Source organism: Melospiza melodia, chromosome 1 (genome assembly GCF_035770615.1).
Source record: "Melospiza melodia melodia isolate bMelMel2 chromosome 1, bMelMel2.pri, whole genome shotgun sequence".
Classification (NCBI taxonomy): domain Eukaryota; kingdom Metazoa; phylum Chordata; class Aves; order Passeriformes; family Passerellidae; genus Melospiza; species Melospiza melodia.
This window is the reverse complement of record NC_086194.1, coordinates 17,047,968-17,062,779: the sequence shown is the minus strand read 5'-3', so window position 1 is coordinate 17,062,779 and position 14,812 is coordinate 17,047,968. Positions and strand designations below refer to the sequence as shown.

Sequence of the window (14,812 nt, the reverse complement as noted above, 5' to 3'; positions counted from 1 at the left end):
GGTAGAGAAAAGTGGAAGTGAAAATGAAAACAGGAAAGAAGAGGTGGTGTTAAAATTTGGTTTTATTTCTGATTTGGTTGGTAATTAAACTCATTTTACTGAACTCAAAACTGTTTTGCCCATGATGGTGAGTGATCTCTCCCTGCCTTCATCTCAACCCACAGGCCTTTTGCTGTGTTTTCTCTTCCCTGTCCAGCTAAGGAGGGGAGTGATAGAGTGGCTTTGGTGGGCTCCTGCTGTCCAGCCAGGGTCAACGCATCACAACCACAAAAGCACTTCCAGAAATCAGTCAGAGAAGTGTTCCTTTATGTAGGAACAGCCTCCCGCTGTTGACATTGGGGCAGAGCTAAGTGCTTAGATACACTGTTTGCTTTTGAAATACATTCAAAGTGGTCACAAGCAGGGTGGCACATAAAAATAAGAAATTCAAACTTGGACATAATTCTGAATTTTCTGTATTCCTGAGGCTGGCGTGACAGAATTCTACCAGCATGCTAACACAAAATGCAAAGTTCCACTGAAAGTTGTGGCCTTCTCCTAGCTGCTTCTTACTCTGTGATGACCTGAGTCAGCTGAAATGTCAGAAGGGTGTTCTAAATCTTAATCCTTTAAACTGGCCTTGAAGATAGAGCAATCAAGCCATTGCTAACTTTCTGCTCTATTGATCTGCTTGGAAACTTTAGCTAGAAGCAATGAAAGCTATTTTTGCTTCTAAAACATGGCCAAACAACACGATGAGAGGTGAGAGTACACACTTTAAATAGGTTGCTCTCTCTACTTCCCTGAGCAGTAGCTTTCCCTCTTTCCAAACCTATCACTCACACATTTATTAAGAGGCCTTCCTCTGGCATTGGTCAACATGAGAGCATCATCTGCTCCTTCCACAGCATCATCAGTGCATAAATGGCTGCAACATTTGCCATTATGGCACTAGTATGGACTGTGAAACATTTAATGGGAGAAGTGGGCACTCTAGTGCATTTGTTTTTTCCCAAATGTAGCTTTGTGTTTAGTGCCCCGTCCTGGAAACTTAATGCTGCTAGCTGTAATTCTGAGATTCAGCATGGAGTTTTGACTTTGAGTTCAGAAGCAGATTTCTCCTAAGGTTAATATGAGTTTCAGTATTTCACTACTCTTTCAAAAACTGTTCTGGAGGAAACAGAAGGCTCCTGCCCTGTCTACTGGGTCTTATGAAATGGGCCAGGAATCACAGGAAACAGAGGCAGACCCTGTCACACTTGCTCAGTCAGAAGAAATCTTCCACGGAAGCAGATTTGGACTGAATGGTTTAATGAGTTCTACACCAATTTTTCCAGAATTGCATCAGTTTCCATCATTCACTTTATTTCCGATGGGTCATTCGTGATATTGGCAACAAGTTATAAATTGACTTTTCTGTCTTGTCCCCTACAAGTTAGAAGGCCACTTCTCATCTATTCTTAGCTCTTATTCAGTGAAAGCTACTCAGGATGAACAGAATGGAATTTATGGCTTTACAGTTTTAGGACCGATCTGCTTAAACCTGAGTTGCCTTTTCACTTTGTTCCAAATCAGGCTGTGATTCTCTCTAGAGAATCCTTGCCCTGTCATACTTAGGAGGTCCATGCAAGTTCAATAACCTACAGCACATCCTTTGCAGACTGCAGCCAAGAGAAGCTACACACAAACTTCTTAAGGGTACCAGATGTCCAGCCTTAGCTAGAAAACAGGACACTGAGAAAAGGCTTTGAATAGAAAATGGGAGTCAGCTTGGGGTGAGTCTTCCCCAAGGTTTTTCGTGCTACATTAGGAACCTAAGCACATTTTGTCTCCTGAAGGCTTATGGGTTACTGCAGTCTGAGACAGTTCTGACCTCTTGTAATTTTGCTGTAAAACATCCAAATTTGAGTCTCTTGGGCAAAAAACTTTCTTTCAGCTCAGTGTTGGGATGAGTTACAGCACCAGGGCAAACAGGTGGAAAATGCAGACCAGTGGAAGTTACTCTTCCCCACTGTGCACATGTCCTGACAAACATGTAATGTAGTCCATTAAGCTGACACAGTCGTCAGTGTTTATAATAACTTTAATACATTCAGTAAACACAAAAAAATACTTAACAACATTAACATGTTGACACAAAAATTAAAAATGCATATGCAATCTCTAAGTTTTAATTTATTATTTTTTGCCTGGCTTTTCTGAAGCCTTTGCTTCCCTGTTGAGTTTATTTTTTTTGTCTTTCATTTTCTTCATGTCATACATTCCATGACAGTCATTACAATTGAATCTACATATAATAAGTAAAACTTAAAAAATTAAACTTAGTCACAAACAAACTATTATTTCTCAAGCTCAAGTTTTTTAGATATGGTATTGGGTGATCTGCCAAAGTTTCCAAAAAATGTTAAAAACACTGGAATAAAAACAAGACCATGAAGAGCCCCAAACAAAATAACAAGGAACATGATCTTGAAGAATGTCCTAAAGATGTAGGTGCTCGCTGCAGCCAGGACAACTACACCCAGTATTGTAGAAACTGCACCTTGTAGAACTGGGTAACCCAGCAGGGACAGAGCTTCAATTGCCCTTTTATCGGCCGATGACTCTCCACTCGTAACAAAGGCATAGGAAATATGAGCAGAAAAATCTACTGAAAACCCAATGCAAATGACCAGGTTGATCATGGATATGGAATCGAGGTTGACGTTCCAGAACGTCATGAAACCAGCAACGCCAACTATAACAGAGGCTATAGCAAAGGTCACCCACAAGCAGCACAACGGGTTGGGAATGAGCACGAGGGACACAACGAGCATGGCCCCGGCAGCAACCACAACGTTCTGAACAGTGTTCTGCACTATTACCAGGTACTGGTCGTAGTAGATGAAGGCTGGGTGATACACCTTCAGTGGAATGCTGCACTGCTTGGCTGCCTCTCTTAACTCATTGAGGAGGTTCTTCTCATCCACGGCTGATGTCACGTTCACTGTCTGGATGAAGAAACGTGAAGCCTCTATTTCATCCTGAGTCTTGTTTATGTCCCACTCAAAACTGGGACGAGCTCTGAACAGTACATTTAAGTTATTTAAGAAGTCAGTTTTACTGTTTATACTTATCAAACCCTTTTTGTCAAGTTCTGTGTATACTCTCAGCCACGACTCTGTGAGGTTCTTATCTACATAGGAAATGTTCTCTAAATTCTGTGCACAGCTCTCAATACCAAGACGCACCGACTCTTTCCAATAATCTACACTCTCAGTAATGGCAACCATGACCCTGGGTCCATATGTGGAGAAGTATTTGTCATTATCATCATAGTATGGAATAACATAGGAGGCATCATTTGCCAGATTTCGGAGATCGATGCCTTCCCTGACCTGAGTACACCCATAAATGCTGCTGGCCAAATATGCTCCGTAGAGCAACACTGTGAGCACCTTGCTCCATTTATTTGTAACAAAAGGGCCATAATACTTCTTAAAGAACACGTTCATTGGATGGTCACCTTCTGGCTCAGATGGCTGCCTAGAACAGCTGCCGATACAGCAAGCATTGTACAAGCAGGAGTTCTCAGCCTGATCTTTACCTACATCCACACGCATACAAGTCAGCCAGTGCCGGTTCCCTTGCTCCCTTTTGTGATTTAATACCAGAACTGCCCCAAAGAAGGTCAAGGTATAAACATAGCAGAAGATAAAAGCTGTCCCTGTATAGAGGCAGAAGGACCTCACGGATAGAAAAGCAGTCCAGGTGCCAATGAAGAAGGCCAAAACATCCGTCAGAGTGGTGATGGTCACAGAAAGTGCTGCCTCTGAATAAGTCTCAGCCAGCAGAGATTTAACATCGGATTTCTCTTTTTTCCTTAAACTTTGTTCCCAGGAAGCAATCATGATGAACATGTCATCAACGCCAACCCCTGCAAGAGGAGAGACTGTTAACGCTGCACTGCAAGCGGCAGCTTCCACCAACACCCAACCAAACTACAACATTAATCACATTTCATTCTGCATAAAATCTGGAAAAGGAAGTTGGGTGACTAACACTGCTTGAGCACTGATGCAAGTTACAAGAGAATCTGGAAAACAGATCCTTTGTGTGTGGCTGAATGTATTACCTTTCAGCACCTCCTGGAGACCTGATGGGCTGTTGATCCCTCAGCAACTCTGCTGAAGGACTGAGCACACCTACTGCATCTCTGACAAGCGTCTTGTAGCTGATGTCTATGATGCAGGGACAGAGATTTCAAAGCATCACATATTCTGATGTTCAACTATTCTTATCACTGGAAGCATCCCCCATTATCTCTGGAATCTCTTCTTCAGCACTGCAGCAACTTAAAGCAATAATGTCTTGTTCTGCCTTCAGAAGGCAGGAAGAGCAGTTGCTACCACGTGGGAGAAGAGTGATTCCAGTTTTCCAGTGGCTTACTTTTTTTATGCTCTTTGCCCTCCACTTCTCTCCAGTTTATTTTCCAGCACTTATTCACTATTTAGTACTCATTTTGGTTCACCTCTATACTGATGTGCTCACAAATATTACCTGACTGGTCCTTGGGAAAACCTGCCAGGAAGACTGGATCCTGGGTTTGGGTTTTTCCTAAGATGCAAATGAGCTGAAGTTCAAAAATGAAGAGCCAATGGGCTTCTCTCACCTCTGCTAACTCTCAAGATTATTAACTCACACCTTTCAGTATTTTGCCATGTTGTCAAGGGCTCTTCTATTCACTGAAAATTAATCACACAGAAGGGAAAGCAAGGCTGGGTGAATAGCGGAGTGAGATTTAGCTGAGCACAGAAGATGAGATGAAATCATTACCTGCTCCCTGAACAGGCAATTGCCAGTAAACATGCAAAGATGAATTAAGCAGCACATCAAAAGGTACTACTGGTGGTAGTGGAGCCAGGCTGCTTCGGAAAGCAAGCAGCCCTCAAAGCAAATCCTCTGCTGTACTGAGAATTTGTTTGCTTTAACACAAGGAAGACAAAAGTCTGTGTGTTATATCTGAAGATCTGAAGAGACTGACTTAAGCCCTTTCCCAGGTATACAAAAGGGGCTTTTTGGTAATCAGAGCCACTGCAATTGATGAGCAAGCAAAAGTAGATGAAAAAATGCATTAGAATTATGCAAGAAACAAAGAAACAATGCCTGCTCAAAGGAGCATTTGCATTAGACAGCTTCAGATGATGCACAGCCTCCGTCAACCTGGGAACTCCATGTGTTTTCCTCAGCATGAGACCAAGCCCAAGAAAACATCAGATGAATGTATGATACAGGAGACCAGTAAGGATTTTAAAAGCAGTAATTTGTTTGCAGCGACGTTATGTAGTTGGAAAGAATATCTAATTGCAGCAACACCATCAGTACTTGGAAAGTTCAGTACTGGCTGTTAAGCAGTCTGTGGAACAAGGTGTCAGAGTCTGTCCGAATTTTCCCTTATCTGCCTCAGGATTGTCATTGTGACCACTGAAGAGAAGATCCCCCCGCTGTCTGGAATCTCTGGCTCTGAAGGAGAAAGTCACTCGCCAAAGGCCCTGAGACCTGAAAGGACAGTGTTAAGTTATTGTTTTCACAGGTGAGTTTGCTGTATGCTACACTGAGAAGAAGAAGGAGCACTGTGCCCTTTTTGCAACAATGGCTTTTGGAAGCTGTCCTACGTCTCGGCCTGGCTGGACTTCTCCTGAGTTTCGGGTGGTCTCCCACAGAAGACCCTCACCTGTTTTACAACCACCATGACAGACAGACTGAGATGTAAGAAGCCTCTCCATCAGGGACTGAGACATGAAACTGCTATGTGAAAAGACCCCTCTCCTCCTTCCAAGGACTGGGACTGAAACCCCCAACCTGGGGGAGGTGTGTGGGGGGGAAGAAAACTGACCAAACCAAGATATTTGCCTGCAGGTTGTGACCACTGGACCAAGAAAACAATGGCTCTTGCTTACTGCTGAGAACATGGACTACCTGTTACATCTATTCCCTATTGTATCTGTTTTCCTTCCCCTCACAATTTTAAATAATAAAAACCTCTGAGTTAGCTAGAGATTTTGAGATCTCCCTGGACGTGGCCTGGTGAGCTTTCGATGGCTGGACCTCGAAAGATAAAAGCAGCATCACATTTCGGTACCTATACCCATCCCCCCTCCTCCCTCTTTTCCTTGTCTTCTCCTTTTTTCCCCGGTTCCCCTCCCCAGTGCATTTCTGTTATGGTTATTTCAATAAAACTGCATTTGTTGATTTTGTTACTGCAAATCCCCTGTGCCTTTGTTGGTTATTTTGCACCTTAAAATCACCGCGTTGCCCGTTCACTGGGACAGACCGTGACACAAGGATGCAATGATACCAACTTCCTTGGGTTTTTGGGGGGAGCTGCTTGCACAAGTGGTGCATCACTTCAGTTGTGCAGCTGACTGAGACTGCTTTGTACATAGATGTTATACTGCAGAGGATCAATCATCTTGGCTACACTTCCAGGGACACTAGAACAATGCCAGAAGTCCTAACCTTACCACTCTCCCACTTACAGTCTTCCTGCTGTAGCAGGGGATCCGGATCAGGCCTTGTCTTTTGGGGAAAGCTGCCCTTGCAGCACCAGAACCCATCTCCAGTCCCACTGTGGCACACGGAGCTGACCTGAGGGGCTTGCCCACCTCTGGAGGTGCTCTGAGGGGGCTGCACCTCTGGGTATCTCCTACATTCATTTCAGGAGAAAATGTTGTATTATCTGACATTCACATCATAAAAGACTGACACCATTAGGTTGTTTTAACTTCACTCTGGTCTTTGTATCTGAATACACTCACTTTTTCTACTTACCCAGAATGAGGAATGGTGCATTTGCTACAGTGACCACAAACGGCACTCCACAGAACAGCAGCAATCCAAAGCTGCTCAATACAGCTAAGCCAGAAGAAAGCACTCCACAGCTTGCAAGCCAGATATTATTTCTTATACAGCTCAGTCTGAAAATATTTCAAGGAATATCTTAGTTATGTGTCAAATATTTCACCAAGGCATGAAAAGTACTCACATACCAGTGATACCCTCTCTCAGAATAACTCCTGATGAAAGCTGCTAGCAGAGTTCCCAGGTGTCAGCATTACACAAAATTATTTTTCTAGGAGGTATTATACACATTATTACCACTGCCCAACCATACTCAGAAGAGTAAGGATGTGTACTGATCTTTGCATCAATAACAATAGATGGCAAAGTAAGGATACATAAGCTCTACTAATGAGGCGAGACTTTGGGTGACCCAAAAAAAAACGTGAATTTCTAGAATGCATTTGATTTTACATGATTTTGCTGTAGCATATCAGTGGAAGCACCTTTCAGGAAGTATGTGCTGTGTAGAGAAACTTTCTCAGCAGTCGGGTTGGCTACAAGCCTTTTGCCAAGATGCCCCAGAGAGCTGGCTCAAGCATTCCATAAGAAATGCTCTAATAGGCATGATGCTTGATGCAAACACTAAACCAGCCAACTCACCTTGCAAGTCCAATTTTTGGAAGTACAGGACACAGACACTGCTGTACAGCTGTTGAGTGTGCAAGACTTCACTTTCCATCAGCACAAAGAAAGGGCAGGTTAAGTTCTCTGTGGACAGCAGGTAAGGTTCTGACTCTACTAGCAGACAAAACAACTAAGGTTGTACCCAGACTTGCAGGAATCTATGAAGCTACTGCTCATCCGCCTGAACCTTAACTAAGTACTGAACATTTGTTCACGTTTTCATCTACCATCTAAGCAGCTGGGAGATACACATATGTAGACAAAAAAAGGCAGAGAAATACATTTTGCCTATAATTTGTTACAGAAATTCTGCAGCTTCAAGAATGCCTTCACTTGACGAGAGCAGAAATCAACTGAGCAGAGATCACGGCTCATTGGACCATGGCTTAGAGACATTTTACCTTAGGCAAGAGACGATTGCAAAGGTTATTGTCAAGAAATACGTCACAGAGAAGAGCGGAATCACACTCTTGGTAATTCCTTCAAATTCCTGTTGTCTTGACAGTGAGGTAAAGTAAGCCACCTGCCGTTAAAACAACAAGAAACGTTGAAACACTTTTCCTCTTTGTGCACAAGCACAAGCAAGGCCAAACACCAAGTTGCATTGGCCTGGCGTTTGCAGCCCACCTGCCTATTCCCTTTCCCTTTCCCTTTCCCTTTCATTTCCCTTTCCCTTTCCCTTTCCCTTTCCCTTTCCCTTTCCCTTTCCCTTTCCCTTTCCCTTTCCTTGCCATCCCGCGCCGGGGCTGCTCGGGCGTTTCGGGCTCGGCGGCTCCGCACGGCCGTACCCGGCCCCTGCGTTACCTGAATGGAGCCGAGGCGCAACTCCGCCACTTTGGACGAGATGTTCTGCAGGAAGCCCTCCAGCCACTGCCGGCTGTCCTGCGCCTCGGGGCCGTCCTCCCGCAGGTAATACTGCAGCTTCAGGGCCCGCGCCCTGAGCACCCGCCCGCCGTCCGTCTCCACGCCGCCCAGCGCGGTCCCCAGGAAGATGTTGTCGTTGACGGGGAAGCGGAGGCTCCTCGGGTCCTGCGGTCCCGCATCGCCCCACCGCGACAGCAGCTCGTTGGGGCTGGCACAGCCGCCGTCGGTGCGGACGCAGAGCCGCTCGTACTCGGCGTCGTGCACGGTCGCGTTCAGCCGCAGCACCTCTGCCCACGGCGCCGCGTCCAGCACCGAGGCCCCGTTCGTCGCCACGGCGATGAGGGCGGCGTAGGCGCCCTCGGTGGGCAGCCGCGCGGCGGAGAAGCGCTCCGAGTCGTTGGTGGGGAAGTGCCGCCGCACGAAGTCGCGCTCGGCCTTGGCGGGCCCCCACGTAGGCGTGAACTGCCCCTCGATGTCGTTCTCCTGCCGCTGCGGTAGGAAGACGAAGCCGGCGCCCAGCCCGCCCGACAGCAGCAGCGGCACCAGCACGAAGGGCCAGGGGCAGGCGGCCACGCCGCTCGCCAGCCCTTCGAAGAGCCGGCGCAGCGGCCGCTCCACGCAGTTGGTGTTGCGGCAGGAGCAGCGCTCCGCGGGGTCCCGCGGCCCCGCCATGGGCCAGGCGAGCACGGGCTGCCGGCCGCAGCTCCTCGCGCGTCCCACGCCGGGGCCCGACCGCGCGGTCTGTGCGGGCGGCGGAGGAGAGGAGAGAGGGAGAGGAGAGAAAGAGGGAGAGGAGTTCAGAGCCGCCCTCTGCCCGGCAGAACCTCGGACCGCATTTTTCAGCGGGCGGAACCGCCCCTGCTGTGACTCAGCGGGGTTTCCGCCGCCTCCCTGGGACGGGCAGGTGGGAGTCGGGCGGGCAGACCCGGCTCCCTCCGCCGGCCCCGCCCCGGGTTCGTGTCATCCTTGCCCTCCGTGTCCCCCCTGCCCTCTGTGTTCCCCCTGCCCTCTGTGTTCCCCCTGCTCTCAGTGTTTCCCCTGGCTCTGGCTCCGCGGGTTCCAGCCCGTTTGCAGCGCCCGCCGTGCTGAACCACTGCCCGGATCCCGCCTTTGGCTCCGTGGTGACCCGGCCGCTTCCCGGCACGGCCCCGCGCCTTCCCTTCAGCCTGCAGACGTCATCGGCTTTTTCAGCGTTTTCCCCGAAGCTGCTGCAGTCGCTGCTTCACTACTGTGCGTTATTCTTCCATCTGAGAGCAAAACACAGACAGTGGTGATTTGTATCTCTCAGCGTACTGGTTTTTAAAACAGTAAAGTGACAGCAGAAGAAATAAAAGACTTTGAAACAAGGGTTAGCTATTCCAATTGGCAAATCACAGGAGTACCACTGGTGTGATATGCCAGAACTTTATGCAGTAGCAATGATAGAAAGAATCTTCCAAGTCCAAAAACTGTCTTGCAGCCTGTGTTCTTGACACTGGTGACAGTGATTTGAGTGGTTTCAGGCTGAGAATATTAAGCTGTGACATTACTAGAAAGGTGTCCAGGCAATATGTCACAGGCAGGCACTTCTTGCCTCTGAGAGAAGCAACTCTCTTCTCCTACCAGTACTTGCAGAAAATTGTAGTTATTTCTTCAACCCCATCTAGGGAAGACAGGCTTGACACCTGTGAGTATAAAGGAGCCAGCCAGGCTCTGAGCAAGGTTTTATATCTCCTGCTGCACTCAGCACTTAGGGCAGGTTGGATCCTGGTGATTCCTTTTTCCATGAGCAGGTTTTCTGAGACAGGTATTTCTCAGACAGGCACTTAGAAGTTATTTTCTTTAGCTCCTAACTTGTTGAAACCTAGGAACTGGCCTGGTGGCAGTAGCTACCCAGTCAGGGTACCCACTGGGCACAGGCCAGTGCCTTTAGGTAAACTGAGGCTTGGGAATCTGCCTTACAGCATGGAAAGATGGCTCCACCAACTCTCAGTTCAGAGTAGTGTTCAAGCAGGTAGTGCATGCCAGTCTTCTCCCAGAATCTGAATGCTTATCCTTGTTCCCTGGCCTATTCATGCACTTTATATTAAGTTCTAATAAGATAAAATATACTCCTTGGAGCAGGGCCAGGAACTGGTCATAGGGCTTCCAGCAAGTCAAGGTTTCTCATATTTTTTGGATGAAGGCACAATCTCTCTTTGTTGTTATGTTGCATTTGCTGGAAGTTTCAAAATGAGATTCCAGTGAATTACTGTTTGGCCTTCCTTCCTTCCTTCCTTCCTTCCTTCCTTCCTTCCTTCCTTCCTTCCTTCCTTCCTTCCTTCCTTCCTTCCTTCCTTCCTTCCTTCCTTCCTTCCTTCCTTCCTTCCTTCCTTCCTTCCTTCCTTCCTTCCTTCCTTCCTTCCTTCCTTCCTTCCTTCCTTCCTTCCTTCCTTCCTTCCTTCCTTCCTTCCTCTTGTATAGTAGCTCAAGGACTAGCACTCCAATTTCCATGTCAAATGTATAATAAAACTTTGTGATTTTTTGTGGACCCTCCAATTTTTGTAGTTTCTTTCAACCATGAGCATTTACAAATCATGGCTGCTCCCTTCACATTAAGGGTGTGCCATCCCTTTTTTGATGTCATGGACAGAATGCCATACCCATTAATTCCAGCCAGGTAGTGATGGGAAGAATATAAGGTGTGTCCAACTTCCCCAGGCGTAGTATGTGCTAATTCAAATAGCGTTGAGGCAGGGCTTAAATGGATAAATGTGGTAAAAGGTATGGAAGGGGGAAAGTAAAGCAGTTTTATCTGCTATTTTTTGCCCAAAAGGAGAGGTATGCCAACAAACAGGCAGGGGAGAAATGATTGGGTCTCAGCAGGGTTTGGTCAAAGACTGCAGGATCAGTTAAATGAGAGAGGAAATAGGCTTTGGTAGCAAGTGTTGCTTGCTGCGAGTGCGAAAGGGAAAGGGAGAGTAGGCTGCAGGCTGCTCGCTGCTGAGCGCCGGCAGGAGAAGGAAGAGAGGCTGCTGGCGGATGCATCGCTTGGAGCGCTCCAAGAAGCTGCAGGCACAGGGGCTGCTCGCAGCTCAGCAGGGTCAGGAAAGGGACGATGAGTATAGTATAGGTGGCCTTTGAGTCCCAGTAAAATATCTGTATTGTATTTCAATATCTGTATATAGGCCTTGCCCCGGTATGTCCCAGTTGATCTTGATGGGCTGCAGCTGCAATGTCCTTCATTGGGCTACAGCTGTGGCTAGTGAAGGTAGCCGGGATAAAAGGGGGTGGGTTGGCTAGTCAGGGAGAGCTTGGGAGGAGCCCTGACTAAGAAGGAACAACATGCAGAAGAAGAAGGAGTCAGTGGTGTGAAGATCTACAGCCATAAGAAAACACCAAACCAAGGTATGGGACTCTAGAAATATACCAACAACAGGTGAGCACAGGCAGAGGCAATGCTTGCGGAGCATGATCAGGAAAAACAAGAGGAGGAGGTATCGAGAAGCTGATGTCAGCTTCTCACTCTGCAATTAAGATTCATATTGAAAACATTCTGGGTTTTGATATTCCATGCCTTTAACCACTGCTGTTCTAAATTTTGCAAAACTGGTAAGGCAAATTCAGAGGGGATCCCACTTATGGAGAGTAACTGTAATCGCCGGAGCTGGCCACCAAAAAGGTGGAGGAAGCAGCAACAGTAGTATGGCAAGCACTTAATGAATTGAAAGTTGAGATTCTACCTGAGGAATGTTAAGGCCGAACTGTCCCTGACAGACCAAAGCGATCTTTACTATTCAACTCAGCTGCATTTAAAGAGACAGAACAGAGATATCCTGAGTGGGAAAAGACTTTTGTCACTAGCCCAAGCTGTTCAACACCTTGAGCCACTGTCTGGACTAACCACTCCAGGACTCATATTGTTTTCTCTTCCCAGGAATGATACTGATAATGATGCCATGCATCTGAAGATCAAACTAATCATCGAAGGACTAGTTATCCTTCTTTCAGGAGCAATCATTACCAGCACAAACTAAATTTGGTTCACACATAAATAAACTCAACCCACAAGGTGGAGGCCCTCTGTGAGGAGCCAGTTCAGTTTTGCCATGCCTCACCAATGGTTGTCAGGGGCACATGGGGGAGGGATGCATGTGTGCCATGTCCAGGAGGCAGCTAGGAGAAGATGGAGCAAAGCCTTGTTTCTGGGGATACTTTGCCTGGCAACCATGTCATGTCTCACATGGGACAGGCAGTCAGCAGGGGAACACTGAAGATGCTGTACCCCAGAGACACTCTGCAGTCAGATGGCAAAAGCTCTCTGCCAAAGGACTGCAGTGGGACATTGGACTGGGCCAGTGGTCTCTTGTGACCATGCAGTTTTGGGGAGGAGCCAGGGCCATAAAAATAACTGCATCACAAGCTCTGGGGGCTCTTTGGGAGCTTTTGTGTCCTTTGGCTTACTCTTTGCAAGCTTTTTGAACTTGCTTTTGGAGTCCTGCATTTTGGCTCTTCTGCCCTTGCTGGCTCTTGCTCTCCCTCATGTCTGTCCCACCTCTCTGTGTCCCTGACCGACGCTCTGCCTGCTTCGTCTCTGCGTCCCTGCCTGAGGCCCCTGCGTCCAGCCTTGCCTGCCTCCAAGCCTGTCCATGGCTGTGATCCTCATCGCGATCCTGTCCAGGCCTCTGCACCTCCTGCCTGAGCGCCCCGCACCCTGTGTCCGGTGTCCCATCACCGTGGGGGCTGTCCCCAGCAGGCAGCCTGCACAGCCCTCGCCTTGTGGATGTCCAGGTGCTCCCTGACCTCCGGTGGTAATAATGCCCTCTTTTTCCCTCTGTCTCCTCTCTCTCTCCCTCTTTTCCTGTCTCGCTCCCATTTTTCTTTCTCCTGCTCTGTCTTCTCTAGCCCTCTCTAGTAGGGTAACCTTTTTACTTTTTCATTGCCAAAAAACAGTTCTCAGACACAATGTTTGCCTCGTTTGGCTTAATTTTGTTCCTGACTATCTGTTTTTAAAAGAACTCCTTGCAGTTTCCCACATTGGAACGCAACACTGTCACTTCTTTATTTGTGCCAGTCATGAAGGTGACTCTAGGATATTCTGCACCACACATGCTTCTCAGTTGTGGGTGCAATTTACTGCAGCAGAAATTATAAAGGAGATGAAAGCAATTTGCCCACTGAAACTCAAAAGGTAACTTGACATAATGCAAGTTCCACTCTTGGTGTAACCTAGTTAATTTCATTTATAACCCAACCAGCAGTAAAGGCACAGTTTTTGTTTTAACAAAACACAATGCTATGGTATGTACTGTATACCCAATCATTGTGTCAGAATTAAATCACAAGAGAGCTGCAGTCTACCCCCTGGAGAACAGAGTATGGGAGGGAATACTCTGAGGGAATGGATGTGCCTGTTTGAGAACCTATTGTGACTTTGTACTTGTAGACAACCTTACAATAGATTTATGTAATCACTGTTATATTTGTTTGTGTAACTTTGTTGAAATTATAAGACGTGATTTTATTATTCAGCTCCTGTTGTATCTTGTTATGATTTAATTATGCACTTATCATTATGATTTAATTATATATAAAAGCTAGAGCCTACCCCTATTGGAATCAATCTCACCTTGACTGAAGCAAGTACAAGAGAAAAGACAAAAAAACTTCAATTACTGTTCATGATCATGTGAAAAAAATCAACTGAATGATGGTGCAAGTGAGGAAAGATGGGGACCTCCATTGTTGGGACATTTTATTTGAATGGTCAAACAAGCTGATAGATCTTTGACATGCCTGAGAAGACAGCTGACAGGGATAGCTGGTGCCCCGCATTTAAGCGGGTTGTGTTTTCCTCTTTTCAAGATCTGCAGGGACCCAGCCCTGTAATCAATTAATTTCTAATATTCCTAGTGGCCTTATCTCTAGGTGTTGTCAGACTATGCCTGACACTGCCCACCTGATGTCCACATAAACCAGTCAAGAGCAGTATAACAGAAAAACCTGAAAAGCAAAATAACAAGCAGATTGTTCACCATTCAGGTGACTGAGTTGTGTCTCTGTTGGACAGCACTCAAGGTCAGATCATTTCTCAAGAGAGCAGGAGACTCAGGCTCAACCCCACTCCAAAACTGCAGTACCAGAACCTTCTCTCTTCCACAGCAGGTTCCACTGTCTGTCTCTGGGGAATTTTTACCCTGCCAGAAGCAAGAAGAATAATTCACCCCAGGTGTCTTTTAGGAACAGCCCAGGCAGGCTCACAAATACAGACATGATGTTGGTTGTGGCCTAAGTGTCACAATGGCTCCAGGCCTGAGCCAGCTCCTAGCTGAGAGACAACAGGTTAGGGAGAGCAAATGCAGTTTCTTGCATGTGTGACCTTCTGCACAGTGTTCAAAATTAAAAATCAACATGTGCCTCGTTGGTGAAGCTCCCTGCTTCACAGTCTTTTATTTTTTTTGTTTGAAAACTCTTCTTCAGTTTGCCCCTTCAGCCTCCATTTCCC

General features: G+C 46.8%; 1 protein-coding gene across 1 annotated transcript; it reads right to left on the bottom strand.

Annotated features, from left to right (window-relative positions):
• Positions 1-2,048: 2,048 nt before the first annotated feature.
• On the bottom strand, positions 2,049-9,021 carry LOC134414595 (patched domain-containing protein 3-like). The gene is made up of 4 exons (XM_063149378.1): positions 8,290-9,021; positions 7,887-8,008; positions 6,790-6,935; positions 2,049-3,895 (listed from the first exon to the last, which is right to left on the bottom strand). The coding sequence occupies exons 1-4, from the start codon at positions 9,019-9,021 to the stop codon at positions 2,319-2,321; spliced, it is 2,577 nt and encodes an 858-aa protein (XP_063005448.1). The 3' UTR covers positions 2,049-2,318.
• Positions 9,022-14,812: the final 5,791 nt, after the last annotated feature.

What these genes read in the sequence shown, in the direction of transcription:
- LOC134414595 (XM_063149378.1), bottom strand. Translation starts at nt 9,021, where the DNA reads ATGGCGGGGCCGCGGGACCCCGCGGAGCGCTGCTCCTGCCGCAACACC. An exon ending in TGCGCCTCGGCTCCATTCAG is followed by an intron (nt 8,009 to 8,289) that starts GTAACGCAGGGG and finishes TTTTAACGGCAG; the next exon opens with GTGGCTTACTTTACCTCACT. An exon ending in TGCACCATTCCTCATTCTGG is followed by an intron (nt 3,896 to 6,789) that starts GTAAGTAGAAAA and finishes CTCCTCTTGCAG; the next exon opens with GGGTTGGCGTTGATGACATG.